This window comes from Rosa chinensis, chromosome 4 (genome assembly GCF_002994745.2).
Source record: "Rosa chinensis cultivar Old Blush chromosome 4, RchiOBHm-V2, whole genome shotgun sequence".
Taxonomy (NCBI): Eukaryota; Viridiplantae; Streptophyta; class Magnoliopsida; order Rosales; family Rosaceae; genus Rosa; species Rosa chinensis.
This window is the reverse complement of record NC_037091.1, coordinates 58881381-58902809: the sequence shown is the minus strand read 5'-3', so window position 1 is coordinate 58902809 and position 21429 is coordinate 58881381. Positions and strand designations below refer to the sequence as shown.

Here is a 21429-nt window from a genome sequence, read left to right as displayed (position 1 = left end):
ATCAAGAGAAACAATGAGAAATGCAAATAAATAAGAAACTTAATCAAATCATAGCGAAGTAGACCAATCTGAGGCTTGAATCATGTACATCAGGACGAGAGGGATGAAGATGGCTGGCTGGTTCCTTGTCAATGGTAATCATAGTGACCGAAAAATGCAGAAAAACAATCGGAACCACCAAATTAAAACTTTCTTTCACTTGATTTTCCTTCGTCGAAGCTTGGTTGAAGATTCAAAAGCTAGAGATCGATGCGGCTTTGTGATGAAGCTAATGTTACCAGAGTAACATCTTTTGGTGGCTTGAAGGATGAGATTTGATCGGGTCTTGTTGGTGAGTAAACAGGTCAGAGATGTGGGTTTTGCCATTTTGGTGGTTTTTTGAAGTTTAAACTTGTTTTCCCTGGTTTGACAAAATTATCCTTAATCTTAACGGTGTGTAATAAGTGATTTAACGGCAATGACTAAAGTAAATAACAATATGAAAATTGAGTGACCAATGTGATATTTCTGAAATGTCAGTAACCAAAGTGTCGAACATGTCAAAGTTCAGTGACCATTTGTGATATTTACCATTTTTTCGTATTGATCATACAATTTTTCATTAATTAAATTCATAAAATAGTACATACATCAAACTTGAACTTGTTGTAACCACCACAAGTGGTCGAGTTAGTAAAAGCCTCTAGATAGGGGTGGGCATGAGACGGGATGGGCTGGGATGACCATGATCCCAAACCCAATTTTACAACGGGACGGGACGAGATTACTTTTTTGAAAATTGATCCCGTCTCGTCTCATCCCTTTTGGTTTCGGGTTCATTTGGGATCGTCCCATTTTTAAATTATCTAAATATAATATGTATAATTCAACTTAGTATCAAATCATAATGATCATTCAAAGTTCAAAATAATCAAATAGCAACATATATGATCAATATCCATACAAAAACCATCAATCCAAACCTTATGGCTTTACAAAACTTGAAATAAGTTCAAATAAGTCAAGAAGATTGAGTAATTGGCAAATATAAATATTAAAAATTATCACAAACAACCTATCAAAAATTGACACATATTAAAATTTAAATTTAAATTATAAATATAATTATTTCGGGATGGGATGTGATGAGATCGGGATTGAAATTACAATCCCAATCTAATCCCGAAGTATTCGGGATGGGACGGGACCATCCCGATTACTAAAAAAGATTAATGATCCCATCCCATATCGCACGAGATGCGATGGGATAGGTTCGGGTTCGGGTTCGGGATTTCGGGTTCAAATGCCTATCCCTACCTCCAAATGTGGAACCCTCACACCCGGGTGCGAATCTCGCCAACATTGATTGGAGTTTAAATCACAATTTATTCTTAGTGGCCAGGGGGGAGGAAGCGCTTTAACATGACCCTACGCACGGATTAGTCTTTGGACCTAGGAAATCTTTGAAGATATCGTGTGATCTCATTTAAAAAAACAAATTAAACTTTTAAATGGTCAAACTCTAAACTTAACGAATGTTATTCATTAAGATCACTCTGAAGCTAGCTTTATAGCGGATAATACTTCGCTACCCATATGTGGGTTGCACTTCCTAACCACCGCTAATGTGTATAACTCACAACCTAACACTTGTCCCATTTCTCTTTGTAAAATTTGATAACCCTTCTCTTCTTCCCTATAGTTCTAGTTCTTCCCTTGTAATCACACCAACTTGAGAGAGTGAAGGCTCACAGAGGGTTGGAGGTGAGTGCTCGGAATGATGTGGTGGTCATCGAGGAGGCAGTGCCGGCTCTAAAGGTGTGCATAGTGAGCGACAGCACAGGGCCCCTAATTCAGAGGGCCCCAATTTTTTTTTTATGCGTTTTATGTATATATTAATAAATATTAAAAACTGTAAATAATATAAAATAGGGGGCCCTAGAATGGCAGAACCTCTTTTGCTTCGTTCAGACGTTCACGACTTCCTTGAGAGGTCTTTTCATCTAGAGGGCCCTTTTTTTTTTTTTTAAATAGTTTTATATTTAAATAAATAGACATTAAAAACTGAAGATAATATGAAATGTGTGGCACAACTGAACCTTATCCCCTCTTTTTTTTCCGCGTTTTGTCTCTCCTCTCAGCTCTCCTCAATTCTCAATTTCTCAGTTTCTCATCGGCCGTTCGACCTCAGGACCGTTGAAGACGTCGAAGCCAACGAACCACGGAACCAGGTGCCAGTGAGGTTGGTGACGGTGAACGAGTCGACGATCTTGGGGAGGACGACGAGCCACTGAGCCAGTCGACTCGGACGATTTGGGTTTGGGTTTAAAAGCCTGAAAGAGTGAGAAGAACTGAAGAAGATGTGGGTTTTGTAAAGGAAAATTAATCAAGTGAAGAAATGAAGAATCTATCGGTGATTCCGGTGAAGAACTTTACTCTTTTGATTTCTCATTTCTGCTGAAGTTCAAATTCTCCGGAAAGGTTGAGATGAAGATGAACGGTGCCGTCTCAGGTATGATTGAACCAATGTTTGCTGCGTTATCTACTCGGCCCCGTAATGATTCTTTGATGCGTTATTCCTAATGGTTTGATTTGGTTTCCAGATTGCAAAGGTGTAAGCCAGTAGGCCTTTCTAGCAATTTTGTGGGATTCTGGAATTGAGAAAATTGGAGAAGTCAAGCAGTGAACAAACTCAGAGTCTCAGACTATACTTTGAGTTCAGGGAATCAGGTTCTCTCCTTCAAATTGATTGGCTGATTTGGCTCATTTTGTTTGAATTGTCTGGGGATGTTGGTCATGTTGCTTGAATTGATTTGCTAAAATTTAGAAGCATGCCTCCTAAAAGAAAATATTTATCCGGATATGCAAAACGCTTAAAAAAGAAAAAAGATGTAGAGTTGGTTAACTCTTTAAGGGGAAGTCTTGATAGGTTCATTACTAGGGAACCAGAAGATTTGGGTGGACATTTAGTTAATGAAGATGCAGAAGAGCACACTGATGGGGAGGATAATGTGGAAGAGCATATTGATAGGGAAGATAATGTGGAAGAGCCCACTGATGGTAATGTAGTTGCTGATAATTTGGGTCATGATGAAAATGAAAATGGTACAGGACATAATGATAATGTGAATGATGCTTCTGTGAATATTTTTGACCCAAGAAATTGGGATAGTTTGGATAAAAAGTTGATAGATTTGTTGGTAGAGAAGGGTCCTCTTAGAGATCTTTCAATAGAAAATGGTCCTCCAGACAAGTTCAATAGACGTTTCAGTTCAAAATTCTACACTCGGTTTTTAGGAAATGGAGAGAAATATGATAAAGAGTGGCTAGTGTACTCAAGGGAGCTTGATAAGGTTTTTTGTTTTTGTTGCAAGTTGTTTAAGAGGGGGCCAATGCGAGGTCAGTTACCAAATGATGGGTACAATGATTGGGATCACCTTAGTAAAAGACTTAAGGAGCATGAAATGAGCACTGATCATCTCATTAATGCAAATACTTGGACTGATTTGCGTCTTAGATTGCAGAGGCATGAAACCATTGATAAAGCTTTTCAAGACCAGATTAGGAAAGAGAAAGAACACTGGAGGAATGTGCTGAAAAGAATAATTGCAATTGTCAAATTTCTTGCTAAAAATAACTTAGCTTTCCGTGGAACTAATGAGAGGCTTTATGAACCTGATAATGGACACTTTTTGGGTCTAGTTGAAACGGTGGCAGAATGTGAAGAAGTGATGGAGGAGCATTGTAGACGCATAAATAGTTCTGAAATTCATCATCACTATCTTGGTCATAACATTCAGAATGAGTTGCTGCATATGATAGCTATTGAAATCAAAGCTGAAATCATAAAAAAAATTAAAGATGCTGAATATTTCTCTGTTATTCTTGATCGCACACCAGATATTAGTCACCAAGAGCAGATGTCATTGATACTTAGATGTGTGAATGCTTCAAAGAGTCCAATACAAATTGAAGAGTTCTTTGTGGAGTTATTAAATGTACATGACACTTCTGGTCAGGGACTATTTGAAGAGCTGCAGGCTGTGGTACAATCATTGGATCTTGATATTAACAATGTGAGGGGACAAGGATATGACAATGGGTCAAATATGAAAGGCAAACACCAAGGGGTGCAAAAAAAATTGTTAGATATCAATCCTAGGGCATTATACACTCCGTGTGGTTGTCATTGTTTAAACTTAACTCTTTATGATGTGGCAAATTCTTGTGGGAAAGCAGTGGATTTTTTTGGAATATTACAACGTCTTTATACCTTGTTTGCAGGTTCTACAAAGCGATGGCAGGTTTTGAAGGACAACCTAAAAGGATTCACTCTCAAATCATTATCCACTACGCGTTGGGAGAGTCGTATTGAAAGTGTTAAGCCTCTACGATTCAACGCCGTTGAAATAAGAGAAGCATTACTTCAATTGGCAGAAATTGACAAGGATCCCAAAATTAAAAGTGGTGCAAAGTCAATAGCAGCTAATGATCTGGGAGACCTTGAGTTTTTGCTAAGCATGGTGATTTGGTATGAAATTTAGTTTGCTTTTAATAGGGTTAGCAAAGTGCTGCAGTCTCATGATATGCAAATTAGTGTTGCTATAGCTGAAGTAAAAGGTCTAATTGCTTGGCTTGATAAGTTTAGAGAAACTGGCTTCACAGATGCAATAATTACTGCTAAAGAAATTGCTGCTGCATTAGATGTTGATCCTGTTTTTCCTGAAAAGCGTCAAATTCAAAGAAAAAGATTTTTTGATGAAAGCGGCAGTAAGCCATCTCCATCATCTTCAAGTGAGGAATCTTTTAGACTACATTATTTCTTATATATTATAGATCAAGCTAAGGGGTCATTAAATAGAAGGTTTGAACAATACCAACGTTATGATGATATCTTTGGATTTTTATTCACTTCTGAAACTTTGAATTCCTTAAATGATAATGATTTGAAAGCTGCTTGTATTCATCTTGAGACTGTTTTGAGATATGGAGAGAGTTCAGATGTTGATGGGGAAGACATGTTTAGAGAGCTAAAACTCTTAAGGGAGATATTACCCAAACAGAAGATGACAGCTAGTGATATATTGAATTTCTTACTGGAAAGGAATACCTGCCCAGTTGTTAGACTTGCATATCGAATATTGTTAACTGTGCCTGTTACTGTTGCTTCAGCTGAGAGGAGTTTTTCCAAGTTAAAGTTATTGAAGTCTTATTTGCGATCAACTATGTCACAAGAAAGGCTAAATGGACTTGCTTTGATTTCGATTGAGAATGAATATCTTGGAAAAATCAATTGTGATAAGCTAATTGATCAGTTTGCAGGGAAGAAGGCAAGGAGATGGATTTTCAAATGAATATCAATCAACACTACTAGAATGTGTTATTTTGAGGGTCAGATCAAGCATCTTTTTGTAATTAATTTTTGTTGCAAACTTCACGTTTGTATTGAATATTTAGCCTCTTTTGTAGGCTCATCCAATGATATTGATCATCCCTTTATGATTATTTGATTTTATATTGTGAGTTTGTTCAAGTATAAATTTCATATAAGATTGAAGCTTTGAGGGCCTCATTTTGAACTTTCGCACAGGGCCTCCGAAAAGTTTGAGACAGCTCTGCGAGGAGGTTACATCCTTGGAAGAAGAGAGAGAACAACAAGATCGAGGAAGGTGTGGAAGAGAAGAGTTATTGTTGCTAAGATATACTATGTACTCAAAGCTCAGGGCAGCTAAAAGCTTCAAGTACTGTGACAACAACAAGGTCCTTATAGCTTATGTGTTAAACCTAGTTGAATCCTTGAAGAAGATGCCACTATTGTGTGAAGAAGTGGAATATATAGTAGATGGGGGAAGAGAAAATGGACAAATATTGAACTATGAGTCATGATGGTTAGGAAGTGCTACCCATATGCGGGCAGCGAAGTATTATCTCTTTGCAACGAGTCGTAGATTATTAGGAACTCCTCGCTTTATCAAGGCAAAATCATCTATCTTCTATTCACTAGCCCGCCTTAGCACTCAATTATGGTATGATGAAAATATACAAAACTCATAAAAGAGAACTCAAAATAGCAACAACAAATCTCATTTAATTACCAAATCCCGTAGAAAATCTTGATCAAGAGTTGAAGTTGTCATGGACTCCTCGAAAATGCCAATCTAGAAAATCTAACTGAAAATCGACATCACCAAAACGACTAAGTAATGCATGAGGGTGGCAAGATACCCTCCAAAGTGGCCCAACACACAAACTGGGTAAGCCAAACCTACAACCTATCCCTGCGACTCGGCCCAAAAGCCTAATCTAATAGGTAGTCGAGGCATAGCCCTTCAGCCCCACCACCATGTCGAGGGGTCGCCTATCCCAACAAGCATCATTGGCGACTAAAGTAGAAGACTACTAATATAGAACTTAGGTGGCCGACATCACTAGCAAACCATGTAAACCATCGAAATCAATGTTTGAACTGTTACTCCATTGCACAAGAACCACTGAAAATCGAGTCCAAGAAACTTGTGAATTGATCAACCAAGATCCACGTTTAGTGCTATCACCGACCCGCCAAAAATCAAACCAAGACTACATCCAAACAATCACAGCTTCTTCACCCGCCAAAGTCACTATAACCCCGTGTGCACCCACGAGGGAGAAGCTGCAATATGCCAGGCGGAGCATTCTATACTCGAAGCGGAGGAAGACTGCCACCATCGCTAGCCACTAGAATGAAACCCTAGTAGATATGGTTATTAATAATGCATTTTTTAGTGTTTTCTATCAGTTAACAAAGAAGGAAAAAAAATCAAATTTAAAATTGGGAAAATTTAACAAAAAAATCAAACTTTACACATGCTTGAATAACATACCAAACCAAAAAAAAAAAATATTTGAATAACGTAAAATTTCATTTACAAAGTTATTGCAAGAGCGAATTGTAAATGAGATTTCACAAATACATAATATTGTTCGTCACGTTTTTTTTTTTTAATCAAGCCCAAATTGGGTAGCAATTTCATTCATCACAAGTCAAAATAACCAATACACCTTTCGCTGCTATCTACAAACATAACAAGAAGTCATGGTACATAGAAATATGTTTACTAATTAGACATCAAATACGTAGATAATGGGGTTGTCTAGAGTACTTGGATGTTTATCATACACTCATTTACATCTAATTGAACCAAAATTACAATTTAGTTGAACCAAATTTACAACATTGACAACAAAGTTATCACATTTTTTTTACACATTTACATTTAATTGAACCAAGTTACCACATCGACAACAATTTGTTCATAAACTTGTAAAAATATTGTAGGTGGAGTAATTACCTCTAATAGAACTAAAATTACCCAAAAAAATAACTCTATTTACCACAATGACAACAAAATTGTCGTCAAATATGTAAATGAGTGTATCACATACATGCAAGTACTGTAGAATTTCCCCGTAGATAATAGCTTGAATCCTTTTTCAGTACTATTCTAAAATATTTGTTAGAAGAACGAAAAGTGCGTAGCTTCATAAATAAGCTTAGGGAGCTATGAAAGTAAACAAGCTACTAACATAATCCAAGCCTAAAACAACCAGGCCCATATGAGAATAGCCCAAGAACAGTTCCACCCAAACTCTAGCAACCAACCCAAATCTTCATTTCTGTCATGCACTGCAGCCCAATGTTGCCTCTTCCAACACTGCCATAGTCTTCGTCGTTGCTGCATCCCAAAGCTGCCAACAAACAACCCCAACCACTGTAATCAAGCAAACTCGAACCCATGTCTGACTTTACCTAGAAACCAGATCAATGCAGTCCACTTGAAGCCATCATCACCGCCACCGACCCCATAATTAAAGCTCATGCAGCGCGTTCTTTTCAGGAGAATCTATTGAAAAATAATAACAATTATCGTTCGCAGTGTTATGTTAAATTTCACAATGTTATATACATATTTTAGGGAATATGAAGAAATTGTCATGTGCTTCAATATTACAATGGAGAAGTTTGACAAGTATTACAACGGAGATACTTTCATATGTTTCATTTGCGTTGAGCTAATTATCCTCTTAACAAGGGATAAAGCTATGGTATGTTAATATTTCTCATACATCAACTATTTTTACCCCTCTAAGGACTCATGTTATCACTTTGAGGACTAATATTACTATTTTCAAGACTCATATAGTAAACTAAGAAAATTTACCACTTTAAGGACTCATGTTACCACTTTAAGGACTAATATTACTATTTTGAGGACTCATGCGGTAACTACAAAAATTTACCACTTTAAAGGCTCATGTTACTACTTTAAGGACTAATATTACTATTTTGAGGACTCATTTTACCACTTTTAAGGCAATTGTATGCATTTCATACGTTAATACATTGTAGAATTTTCCCTTAACAAGATGAAGTAGTAAAAAGTCAAGTTGTTGCGTCACTACCGTCTCATATTTTTAATGAAAATTTTCATTTAATTTTTTTGTTCTGAAAGGAATTTTCATTTACTTTCTAATGTTGATTAATACAAGGGTGCAGCTATTGCCACCCTATTATTTTCTTTGTTCACCCTACAAATATTAAATTATTAAAATACTATATTGCTCAAATGCAAAATGACTAATAGGTATACTAATTTTCTAAAATTCAAATATGTAAGGAAAACTAAATACATAACTAATTAGTTAAATACAAAACTACTTAATTTCTCATCTGATAATATTAATTTTCATCTTTTTCACCCAAATTTCAATTTATTACTATTTTTTTTGGTCCTTTTTTGCCTCCTCATCGTTAATTTGTTATTCAATTTATAAAACCATTAGTGTTGACTTCATCAAAATCTTTGCAATACCTTTATGAACACCGAAAGTAAAATTTGAAACACGAAAAAAAAAATCAATATTTTCTTCATTGCTCATAGTAGCACTTACTAATTTTTTTATATAGATTGAAATAAACAAACATTGAAACTGAATGGAAAAATTAAAAAAATAGAAATAAATCAAATTATGATTTTATTAGAAAACTTTAATATATATTTTTTTTTATCGGGAAAACTTTAATATATTTTAGTACGTTTTCAATTGATATAAATTAAATGAGAAATTTTCATTAAACAAAATTTCTTTTTTAATTTGATATGTCCTATGATGGAGGATATTATTGGAAAGAGAAATAGGTTAGATAAGTAAATCTAATAATTAAAATTAAAATGTAGGGTATAGTGAGCAAGTAGGGTGAAGTGGTGAACAAAGAAAATTATAGGGTGGCAATAGGCACACCCTTAATACAATCCAAATCAAAAATTTGGTTATCAACTGGATTCTAAAAGTATGGAATGTGCAACCTATTTGTATAATTGCATTAATACAATTACTATGATTTGAGCAATTCATATTAGCTAGCAATGACAATTTATGTAATTTTGTGCGGACCATAATTGTTGATTGAACTGTACCAATGGCCATTTATGATAAGTCAATAACCACGCAGAGACTACCCTTACCAATATACCGATCTATATCAGCTTCGTAAACTTACAATCTTCCAGAAAACCCTAGCGTCTTCTCTATAGCCATAGTTGTTTCCTACCTTAGCATCTTCTCTAGCGTTTGAACAACGCTCGTCTGGCGGTGGCCCAACGTCAGTGCTGGCCTTTGGTAGCATTGATGTTGCGGTGCTGCTGGACTGGTGGTTGTTTACAGAGTTCAGTGATAGTTCTTGGGTTTCTGGACGAGGAAGAAACTAACATTGGTTCACTAGAGTTCACCCTTTTTCGATCCTCTTTGGAGACATTGCAAGTCGCAGCAGAATTACATGGATGGTGGTTGGAGGTTGTGGAAGAATCGTTGGCATCTAGTAAGTGGTGGGGTGTATTGGGAGTCCCATACCCGATCGGCTCGAGTCTGGTGGGCATGTATATTCGTTTACTTGGGCGGCGGCGGCGATGAGAAGTGAGTTTCCTGTAAGGGCAACGATGGAGTTGTGGAGTTGTGGCTGCTGCATTTTATCTTAATGGAGTTGTGGCTACTGCTCGGCCTTACATGTTGCACGGGGTGGAGATAGGTTTGGGCCTTGTTGGGCTTCGACCTCGGGTTAGGTTCTCCTTTGGACCATGATTGAGCTGCTGATTGGTTTAGCAAAATTTATTTTCTACTTTTTTCTCTATGCCTTTTTCTGGTGGATCTAGTGGGCTTTGTCCCAATTTAGTTTAATTTTTTTACTTGCAACTGGATCTGGTCTGGTCTTTGTCGGCTATACACCAATTGAGGAGGAGACTAGATTTACTATAAAGAAGAGTTAGGTTGTGAGGGTTTGAGTCCTTTTGTTTTTAGGCCTGAATAAGTGAGCTCATTTTCTTTGCAATGAGGGTTACTGGTCAATTTATTTGGCTGCTTGTGTCATCTATGTTTTTTTGGGTATGAGACAATAATTTATGTAACGTGTCTTCTAGCCATGGATAAGTAATAAAATGATATATTGTCTCAAAAACCAATAAACCGATCTATTAACATTTTTTTTGCCTCATATGTATAGCCAAAAAAGGATCGCCCCTAAAATCGGGTCAACTGTCAATTTTGAGTGGCACTATTGGTCTGTTGATTACAGTACCACATTGAATTTAATCTTCTTGTGTCACTAACATTAGGACCTTCATATGTGTCACTAACATTAGGACCTTCATATGTTTCACTAAACTACGTAAACATGAAAAATTCTCGTTTGAAGTGATAACTTCATTCAAATCAATCTCCATCACCAATTCTGTAAATCATACGTTAGAAAATCGGTTTATTAAATTAAGAATTTTCAATCAGTCTTATAAATACTAAAGTAAATGACAGTCCAAGATGAAAGATGACCTTCATTGGCTCATTTATCAATGTTGTAACCGTAGACCTATTGGTAAGCTATAATTTTAACACTGTAAAGGTCATGAATTCGATTATAATTCCAACACTGTAAAAGTGATGGGTTCGGTTATAATTCTAACACTGTAAAGGTCATGAGTTCGATTTTCACTGACATAAAATGTTGTAACCGTAGACTATTTTGAACCATAACTTTATTACTCTGTATGCATTTTATCTTAATGAAACTGTTGTAAATGCTTTAATGAGGCCGTTATAGATTTATATTGTATTATGATTTTTTTAAGGCTTTGAAAATATCAACTGTAAGTGGATAATAATTATATTCACTCGTAACTGACTAACTGCACATTAAAGATATTGTATTTTGATTTTTTTTGAGGCTTTGAAAATATCAACTATAAGTGGATAATAATTATATTCACTCGTAACTGACTACCTGCATATTAAAGATGATATAGGTTTACGAGTATTTCTTTGATGAAAAGCCTTCTAATTTGATTAAAAAAACACTGTTTTTATTTTTTGTATTTTTACCGTCAATGTTTTTTAGGTCATTAATGTGGTATTGAAGGCTTATAAAATGAGGACAAAATCTTCGTTCCCATATATGCATATTAATTTCAGTTGTCTTGGCTCTCAAGTTCACATCTCACCCATGTTTTATTCTCGCTAAAATCCAACAGTGCATATTTACTGATATCACACAAAATAATCACCGTCCTGATTTTCTCAAAAAAAAAAAAATAATAATAATAACTCTCCCAAAAACAGAAAAATTTATTTCCTTTCACAGGAAACTTTTTATGAGACTGACTTTTTATAGCACCAAACCTTTTTCTCATTCCGGGAAAATATATAAATGCTATCTCGTAATATATGGAAATATTATATTGGAAATTTATAAATTTGGAAAATCACTAAATATTTTGTCTAATTAATCCTGATTTTCTGCGGAGTACTCGCTCCACTCCCCAATCTGAAAGCTATTGCAGACTCGTGGCGCTGCGTTTCTGAATTCCCAAACACGCCCCTCTAGAGCGCGTGTTTACACGCGCAGTGTCAGCCGTCGGATTGGCGTGTGTGCAGCAGAGTTGTGAAAGTGCGAGTGTGGCACGGAACCCTGGGAGTAACAAACTAGACAGCTGGCATGATATGCATGAATGTTAGATGGTATGGTCATGCACCATGAACGGGCCGCCCTTCCCCCACATCCAGGCCCATGCCAGCTCATCAGCACCTTTCATAATATTTCCACGCAAGGACGGAACTAGGTAATATTTATTTACACCTCTCAGTTTTGACCGCTAGGGAAAAAGGTGTACATGTATGGCGTTGGCAGGCGCAGAGAGTCAGAGAGACTGAGGATAGCAACAGAGACTGAATAGAATATTGGGCGAGAAAGCAAACGCAGGTATCCTAAATTATTTTATTTATTTATTTCTTAAATTAAATTAAATTTCTTGAATTTTTCTGTGAAGCTTCTTCTATGGAGATTTGCGTTGGGTTATGTACTGTGTTTTTGGTTTGTTTAATGGGGCAAGGCGGTCGTCGTCACCGACTGTAAAATCGATAATAACTATTTAACCACTCACTGTCACGTTTTGGGGGAGGGACAATCGTGGCCATAGATTTGTGATCCCCTTCTTTTGCGTCTTGCTTTTGACCTACCACTCTATATCTAAGCCATCACTGCCCTTTAACAAGCTTCCCTTTTTCTTTGCCTTCTCTATCTCTAAAACAGAGTAGGAGTATTGAAGAGAAGAACATAGAGAGAGAGAGAGAGGGTTTTGGGGTGCTCTGAGGAACGGAGAGAAGAGATTAAAGGAGGCTGATTAGAGAGATTTTATGTCGGCTTGTTTTGATTTGGTGTTGATTGGGGCTCTGTTGCAGCAGCTCTGGATTTTATCTTCAAATTCTTCTTCTTGCTCAAAGGCTTGTTCTGCTATCTGCTGTATGCTCTTCTGCTGGTTCTGGCAGAGATTCAGCCTCGTGTATCCGCCGGTTTCGATGAGTTTGAAACCCATAAGGTATGTTATTTTGATTTGATTTCTGGCTTAAACCCTTGTGGGTTTTTCATTTTTTGTGATAAATCTCATGTATTTTTTTTTTTTAAAATTCTGGGTTTTGTGTTTTGATTTTGCAGGGATTGTTCTGGATTACAAAGCTTTCAGCCTTTTCATATAAAGCGATTTTCTTTCCTCTTCTTATTCTTGAGAGTGGATCTTACCTGATACCGCCCTGATCTTGAATCTCATCACCAATTTTGATCCCTTTTTTTTTTTAATTTTTTTTTTTCTGGATAAAAATTTTGGGGGGTTTTGGAGAGTGTTATCTTTTAACCAGTTTCGAAAATGCCGGAGCCTCGTAATCCACGGCTGAATCAACGGAATAGTTTCAAGAAGTCTAAGAGGGAACAGCTGTTTCCTGCTGAAGAGCCCAAGATGGTGAGGAAGGTTCGGATAATCTGCTCCGATCCTGATGCTACTGATGACTCATCTTCCGAAGATGAAGGAATTGATAGAAAACTTCACAAACGCATGGTGAAGGAAATCACTCTTCCGTTTAATTTCACGCGCCCATCTAAGCTTGTTGTTGAGCCCGAGGGTTCTTCCAACAATGGAGTCAAAACCCCAACGCCTAAACCCAAGTTGGGGGTTTTGGCTAAAACCTCGAAAAAATCATCCAATTCGCCCTTTCGAGGTGTGAGGCAAAGAAAATGGGGCAAATGGGCGGCTGAAATTCGTGACCCTTTCAGCAAGACTAGGGTCTGGTTGGGAACCTACAACACTGCTGAGGATGCTTCCAAGGCCTACGAGGAAAGGAGGCTCTACTTCGAAAAGATGCTCTCTTTGGCCACAGCTTCAGAGGTCAGCTCTGAGAAAAGCAACACCACCACCACCTCTTGTTCTGCCGTCGTCTCTCGGTCGGTCAACAACACCCAACAACCTGCTGTTTCATCCGAGGAGGAATCTGACTGCGTCTACTCCCAAAGGTCTCCGGCTTCAGTTCTGGATGTTGAGACCTGTGCTTCCAACAACATTCGCAGTGGTGGTGATTTGGAGAATGGTGGTGATATGGAGACTGAAGATGTTGGGACTAATGCCCTCGGGGAGCTGCCAATTCCCAACGACTTGGGATTCATGGACGAGCAGCCATTTGGGCCGGAGCTCAACTTTGATGGGATTGAACCAGTAAGCTTTCAAGCGGAGATCGACTCGCTTCTTCTGGATGAAATTGGGCAGTTTTTCAACGATTTTGGTAGCATTGATGATGTCCATATTGGTGGCTTTGAAGGAAATGAGCCCAGCAATCTTCCTGATTGTGACTTTGGGGATCTTGGCAAGGAGGACTTTGCTTGCTGGATGACTGAAACCTCCAACATACAATGCCAATAAGTTTTGCAGCTAGATATCTAGTTTAATCTCTGTTATTATCATTTAAGTTATCGTTTTTAAAGCCTGTAGGTGAATCCCATGAACTCTTAACTTGGGTTCTTGAGAGAGTGGTTTATGTGAGAGTTTATTTATTAATTTGTTTGTTCAAGCGAGATTAGAGGCATGTGCAGCAGCAGCAGCATTGTAGGGTTTAAGTATAAGTCCCTTGGGTTTTCTTGTGCTATTAGAGCTTTCCAAAGGGTTTATGCTTATCTGGATCTAGATGAGAGTCTCTGCACATGTTCTCTTTATCTCTTCCTTCCCCCGGTGATGTAGCAAGTATGAAATGAGTTATTGCAGTTAATTTTCTCAGCTTCGCCCATCTTTAATTTCAAGCTTCAATTTGAAATGCTGTGTGAATTTGATGTACAAGATTTCACCAACTACATTGGTTTTCATTTATGATGTGCTGCTCTCCAAGTTGTTCATGGCCCTTTTGTGAATCGCTGTCTGGTGAAGGAGCACAGACCTCGTGCCTCTCTTTATTCTCCAGTCTTTTCAATACTAAATTCTCTGGCACCAAGTGTGACTGTGACTCTTCTCTCATACTCACTGGTGCTGGCTGGCTCTGAGAGGCCTTGGGTTCCATTCCTTCTTCCAAAACGTACCGAAGGGTTGCACCAGAAGGGGGGGCCTGGATGGGGTTTCTTTTGCCAAACAAAGCGTATCTTCAACCAGAGGCAGTATAAAAGGATCCTTGTTGATGAGCTGGGCTAGCTGTATTCCATTCCATCTGCCCGTGCTCATACTCATGACTCCCATCTCATCCGCCTGTGCTCCTCATTTAGTGGCTCTAGTGACCTAACTGAAGGGTGTTTGGTGACAATGCTTCCATGCGTCTGTTTCCTTCTTCGGCACGTGTTTGAGTTTTAGCGATGGATCTTCCGACATCATGTGACACTGCTACTACTAATTTCGACTTGGGTAGATAGCCCTCTAATAATGCCTCTGGTGAGTCTTGGCAAATCTGGTAACTTGTACATTTCTCGTCACTGTGTAGAGTCTGATAAAATATCTCACGAAAATTGATCTTAAAAATGAAAAAAAAAAAAATTAAATAAAATCAAACAGTGATGAGTGAGTGATCTTACGGTGATCTAAGTTCGTGTTTTTCTGCCACTATGGAAAAGATTCGTGAAGCCACAAGGGCCGCAACAATTATATTCTCGGATTTCCTAGAGGTTTAGGCTTTACCAAGTCAAATTCTATTCTAGTGCAGTTCAGTTTCGATGACAGAGTTAGGTTTTCACCCAATAAGTTGTGTTATCGTGTTTAGCCTCAAAAGCTGACTCAACCAATGCGTTGTGACTTGTGAGTCACTGAATCGCATTATACAGCTTAATCAAATCATTAAGGCTAACTAAATTGTGGGTAATTGCTTGGTTGACTTGCTCTCCATTACTCTTTGTTTTTGTCATATCATTTTCTCAACAAAAGAAGAATGATCCCCCTTTTTTGATCCCTCTTTTTCCCATCACTTTTGAATAAGTGGAACGTCTGGAAATGATTGATTTTGATTAGGAACGTTGAACAAAAAGAAGTTTACTGTAGTGATCGTGTGTTAACTGAAAGGCCAACAAATAACTGGTGCTTATCACGTACCTGCATAATTTATGACAATGCTTTAAGCTGAATAAACATAATTATGTCTAATTATAATAATATGAATGACTCAGCTACATTCCCTTCTACATATTAATGTATTATCTATCACACTCCCCAATCAGAGGGAGCTTGAGATCAAGTGGGTGATAGGATTGGGTTCTATCATTGTTGTTTGATTCTATTGAAAGGAGAGTCGTTCTTTAATCGGAAAATATACCATTTTCAGCTCACAGCTATATGATAATCTCAAGGTCCTAATCAACTAAGAACTGTTTCATAGGACTCATTATTACAAGTTTTACTGCGTTAGATTTCGAGTTTTAGGTTAGTTTTATTGTCGAGATCCAGCAGGTTTCATGTAGAAAAAGTGTGCTTGGGTAGTACATTTTTTCTGTCGTGTCTAGGGGTTACTGTGTACATCATATGCCGTGCTCATGAGTCGAATGATGCTATTCTTTAAAAAAAAATTATCACTGGTTTTACTATTGAAGCCTTGAAGGGATGACTTTAACCAAGTATAAAGGGAAAAAGTAAATTTGAAAAAGGTAGGGGAAAATATGACAGAAAGAGGGTAAAGATGAGGAGAACATAACACCCTTATTAATAGAGACGGATTAAACTAGGAGAAGTTTGCTGCAATTTGTGGGATCAATTCACAGAAACCCTTTCTCTTGAAAACTTGTGATGCAGTCATCAAACATTTTTTCGAGCGTTTTGAAAGGAGGAAAACCCAGTTGAGCAATTTTAGTGGTGTCCATGCTATGTGGGTTATTGTCTCCTTCCTTGCTGCTACACCTACAATACAGTATTGCCATAGTTAATATTTAAGTGAAAACATAGCTTTCATGAATGACGAAGCTAAACACACAGGTATTTACTGAAAACTTGCTTGTTCTGCATTTTCTACTTACTTGCTTTCATATGAATAAGATGGATATTTGGCTTTGAGCATCTCAATGATCTGCGACCAGTGCGCTACCGAACTTGAACATATAAGCCTGCCTGATGCTTTTCTTTCCTCCATTGCCAGAATGTGTGTAGCTACCACATCATCTATGTGCACAAATCCTACTGTTGTATTTGGGTATTCCCCTCTTAAACCTAATATATAAAATGTAAAGCTATGAGAGTTTACTTCTTAGTCGAAATAGGATCTTCGACATACAACCAATTAAGACTCATTCTTTTTGTGCCATTGGTGCAAAAGAGAGCACTTAAATAACAAACTATGCAAGTTTTTGGTTAATTAGTTAATCCTTTCTTATGCATGAGAGCCAAAATGAATGGATTTTCACTTTTCCAAAGATAATTCTCCTTGTTATTCTCTTTTGCACAAACTGATATAATTACCTTACACCTTCTATATGCTATAAATATGATGAGAGAAGTGCCACTAAGAATTGAAGTACTTTTGCCAAAGTTTAAAGTGCATAGAAGGCAACTCCCTCCCATGACAATAACTTGAAATTATTCTGCTGATGAGGGAAACCTAACCTTTAAGTATTGCCAGTATCATCAGTATTGTGCTTGAAGGTTGTGGTGCTAGCAGAGGACCAACCACGAAAGACGGATTCACCACCACTAGATCCATTCCACTCTCCTCTGCGATTCTCCACGCCTCTTTTTCCGCTGTTGTCTTTGCATAGGCATACCAAAGCTATATGCAAACAAGAATTTCGATCACCACAATACATTAGTGCAACAATCCAAAATAATGAATGGCAAAATCTCAACTTGCATACAACATCTCTGTGTTGTCATGTAAGCATGCTACTTAACACAGAAGGCTTTGAAATGATTTACATTGAAGCGTTTGCAGTATTCAGGATCGCTCCAATGTGAGTCATTGAGAGGAGAGGCCTGTTGGGCATCGTAACGGTATCTTATTGAAGAACAAGAAGATGTGAGCACAACCCTTTTCACGCGTGCCTTCGAACAGGAACTCAGCACATTCAAGGTGCCCTTTATACAAGGATCGATCAAAGTCGCCTGCCACATTAATTAAAACAAGAAAAAAGTTCATTCAAGATTCAAAGGTTTTTTTCCTGGATTTCATGACTTTAACAGTTTAACCAACTTTCAGCACACTGTTGAATCATCAGACACTTAATTGGTATGAAGTTGAAAACATAATAGGATTGGATTACAAACTTGCAATATCAAGATTCAAAGTTTTTCCCTTTTAGCCTGGATACATGAGCTTTTTAAGTATCAATTTTACTGAGTAACATTTAATGGGAATGATATTGAAAACATATCTGATTTGAATAAGAAGTTGCAATGTCAAGTAGTAGCTTTGCCTGAACATTGTTATCGTACGGAACGAGCACTGGTGATGCGGTGTGGAAAACCCCATCCACGCCTTGTATAGCTTCATCAAAGCTTCCTTCCACCATTAGATCAGCTTTGATCAGCTTAAGCCTTTCCTTGGCTCCATTCAACTCCCGCAGATAACCAACCTTCCCCAAATCCTCTGTGGTCAAACAGATGAGAAGGGTTTTGTAAAAGCTACATAGCCATGTCACATATGTAATTGTAATTAAATCTAACATAAACTTTTTGAGTATGTATGCATTCTTGAGTATTGAAGCTCCAGAGCACTATAGAATTTTTGGTAAGCTACCTGGGTCTCGCACAGTGGCCCGCACAACATGGCCATTTTCTAGCAAAGCCTTCACCAAGTAGGCAGCTATGAACCCTGTACCTCCAGTCACACAATATTCAGGCATCTTTCTCTGCTAACCAGCTAGGAAGCTGTTCCTTACTTTGTTAGAGTTGCATATAAATGTGAAAGTGTGAAGCCAAAATAAAGAGAATGGAGCGTCATGTGCTATGCATTTTGCGTTTGTCTCATTAGTTTACAGAACATTGTTCAGGTTTGAAGTTGAGAGGAATTTTGGCAGATAGCTCATTCAAACAACGAGGTGGCCGGTGATTCATATAAAATATTTTTCATATATCTCCACCTAAAAGTCGGTCGAATTATGTAATGGGTCCACGTGTTCCGCATTATGACACTATTTTTTTTCTCTTAATACTGTGAAATCACAATTCAGTCAATTTAATTTTATTAAATTTTCTACAATAAGCTTGTAATTAAATTTTATAACAAACTACATATACTCTCTTGATAAGATTCCAAAATACAAAAAACTCCACAACATTTGGTTTTAAACACTTAAGGACATTTTGTCTTTAAGTAGAATTTTACTTCCTCTTTAGCTTGAAATCTTTTCCTTCAGTAAAAATAAAATTGACGGAGCGTAGTGGGCCCATGCTTTTGAATTTGTTTGCTTAACATATTGCAAGTATGAATTCATCCTCTATACTCGAAGGTAAATAACTATTTCCACTATTCATAATTTTGATTATCGACAGATTAGAATTGATTGCTATCTGCAAAAATACAAGTAAAGAATTAGCTAAAGTAAAAGAAAACCTAAGAAAACTAAAAGATTACAGGTCAAGGGTTAAAAGAGAAACTCTCGATTATTGGGATATTATCTTCATAGTCCAGAAGAGAATTTACAAAATTGAAAAATCAATCGGAGATCTCGAATATATTCTCCGAGAGCAACAAAAACCTCTGGATTATCTGAGCATCGGTTAGATCCGCACATCATTGGTATCAGAGCTTGCAAAGAGCTCAAAAAGGGGAATCCCCAATGGGGACAATGTCAGAATTACTATTAGAGAAGTTGAATTCTCTACTAAAATCTTCTGATGAGAAACATCAGAATCTGATACAAGAAGTATCTAGATGTCAAGATCATCTAGAAAAAGTACTAGATATAATCGCCCAATTAGAAAAATTGGAGCACAAAATAGATTATATCAAAGAACTTCCTAAAAGGGAAAAAGAGCAGCTAACAAGTGTTGGCAGAAAAATCAATGAACAGCGAGAAATGCTGGATTCTATGAAAAATATACTGAAAGATAAGAAAAAGCCTCCAGTAAAATCAAAGAAAGCTAATGGATTCAAACCATTAGAAAAGCCTGAGAAGAATCCTACACCAAGCATGATGTTTCTAGAACCTTCTACTAGTTTGACTAATATGCTCATCATTTTGACATCTCTAGCTACCAAGTGCTTTGGTAGCTAAATGCTGAAGAATTTGAATACAACGAAATTGAACAGAAGGTAAAAAACTCCATAATTCTAAAGTTAGATTTTAAACAAATCTACAAAAGGGGAAAGTTTGAACTACTTGATAGCCACCATTTCAAACTATTAGAATCTACAACCTCCTCTACAACAGGAGAAACAGATCTCTTGATGATCACTCCTAAAGAAGTTGCCCGAGCAAGAACGAAGAATTATCAATTCATGCATATTGGAGCAGTCCAAGTTGGCATAAAACTTCTTGCCCAAGAAGGCATAAACTGTTCAGTTCTATGTGTCTTACAAGACAATAGACTAACAGATTTTCAAGCTAGTCTGTTGGGAACCCTTGAAGCATCCCTATGCAATCAAGTAGCATATTTCAATTGCTTCCCAAACTTCTCAACCAGTTTGAAAGATGCAGCTCACTGTCTAAGACTGAGAGTCAAGACAGATGGCATATCAATGAAAAAAGATATGCAAGAACTCGCAATAGTATACAGAATATACTATAAACGGATGAGTACCACAGTAGAACCGAAGACGAGGATATCAAATATTCCTGGTCTTACTACTGGATTTCTCACCAGTCAGAAGAACCATTCACAACAGATTCACAAGGTTACTTGGAATGACGTAACTTTTCCTATCGAATGGAAATTATCTGGTCCGAAGCAAGGTTCGAAAAATCGTTAGGAGCTAGTCGGGCAGTAGCCACGGGACTAGCGCCTAGGCGTCTAGGCGGGTGCCTAGGAGGCGCCTATGCGGTTTTATTTATTTATTTTTATTTTTAACTGATTTTTATAACATATACCAATATATATAGGTTTATATATATATATATACATATACATATACATATACATATATATATATATATATAATAATTATATATATAAACAAATATTTTATTAACGGATACCAATGCAAGTCAAACATGACCTGATGGGTTTCGTAATCCTATTCAACACAAACTCAACAAATTTACATGGACACCAGCAAAACCTTCTTGGAAGTTGGAACAACTATCTAGTTCCTCTGCGACCAACTGGTGGTTCTTAATGGTCTGGAACGTTCAAATAAAACATTCAAAACCGACAGATTGCATCAAACAAAATGTATCGGCGTCCACCGTCTAGGCATTCAAAGAAAACTCAGTGAGCTCGTCGAGATCTACGCCATTATTCACTGTAGCTTCAGATTCGCCGGCCTCTCTGCAAAACACCCAGCGCCTACCTATAGCCGCCCAGGCTGTTCAGACACCCGCCTAGGCCGCCCAGATCGTTCAGACACCCGCCCAGGCGCCTGTTCAAATTATGACCGCCCAAAGCCATCGATTACACAGTAGGCGAGTCGGGAGGTAGCCGCCCAGTGCCTAGGTACAGCCTAGGAGGCCTGGGCGGCCGATTTTTAGAACACTGGTCTGAAGAAACC

At 37.5% G+C, this 21429-nt stretch overlaps 3 protein-coding genes across 3 annotated transcripts; 2 read left to right on the top strand and 1 right to left on the bottom strand.

The window, feature by feature from the left end:
- The first annotated feature begins 2042 nt into the window (after positions 1-2042).
- On the top strand, positions 2043-5333 carry LOC112199664. The gene is made up of 4 exons (XM_024340641.2): positions 2043-2491; positions 2583-4095; positions 4264-4453; positions 4538-5333. Exons 2-4 carry the CDS (start codon positions 2811-2813, stop codon positions 5331-5333), a joined length of 2271 nt encoding a protein of 756 aa, XP_024196409.1. The 5' UTR covers positions 2043-2491; positions 2583-2810.
- A 7137-nt stretch (positions 5334-12470) lies between these two features.
- LOC112197373 (ethylene-responsive transcription factor ERF118) lies at positions 12471-14600 on the top strand. Its single transcript, XM_024338008.2, has 2 exons — positions 12471-12881; positions 12998-14600. Exon 2 carries the CDS (start codon positions 13206-13208, stop codon positions 14247-14249), a length of 1044 nt encoding a protein of 347 aa, XP_024193776.1. The 5' UTR covers positions 12471-12881; positions 12998-13205; the 3' UTR covers positions 14250-14600.
- A 1748-nt stretch (positions 14601-16348) lies between these two features.
- On the bottom strand, positions 16349-18746 carry LOC112197374 (tetraketide alpha-pyrone reductase 2). Its single transcript, XM_024338009.2, has 6 exons — positions 18517-18746; positions 18194-18366; positions 17697-17882; positions 17388-17550; positions 16805-16994; positions 16349-16688 (listed from the first exon to the last, which is right to left on the bottom strand). The coding sequence occupies exons 1-6, from the start codon at positions 18620-18622 to the stop codon at positions 16547-16549; spliced, it is 960 nt and encodes a 319-aa protein (XP_024193777.1). The 5' UTR covers positions 18623-18746; the 3' UTR covers positions 16349-16546.
- Positions 18747-21429: the final 2683 nt, after the last annotated feature.

Bases quoted from the DNA above. Each gene is read 5' to 3' on its own strand.
- LOC112199664 (XM_024340641.2), top strand. From the start codon at position 2,811: ATGCCTCCTAAAAGAAAATATTTATCCGGATATGCAAAACGCTTAAAA. The intron at 4,096-4,263 runs GCAAACACCAAG...CCTTGTTTGCAG, and splicing joins CAATGGGTCAAATATGAAAG to GTTCTACAAAGCGATGGCAG. The intron at 4,454-4,537 runs GTCAATAGCAGC...TGCTTTTAATAG, and splicing joins AAAATTAAAAGTGGTGCAAA to GGTTAGCAAAGTGCTGCAGT.
- LOC112197373 (XM_024338008.2), top strand. From the start codon at position 13,206: ATGCCGGAGCCTCGTAATCCACGGCTGAATCAACGGAATAGTTTCAAG.
- LOC112197374 (XM_024338009.2), bottom strand. From the start codon at position 18,622: ATGCCTGAATATTGTGTGACTGGAGGTACAGGGTTCATAGCTGCCTAC. The intron at 17,551-17,696 runs GTAAATCATTTC...GTTTGCATATAG, and splicing joins AATACTGCAAACGCTTCAAT to CTTTGGTATGCCTATGCAAA. The intron at 16,995-17,387 runs GTTAGGTTTCCC...TTTATATATTAG, and splicing joins GATACTGGCAATACTTAAAG to GTTTAAGAGGGGAATACCCA.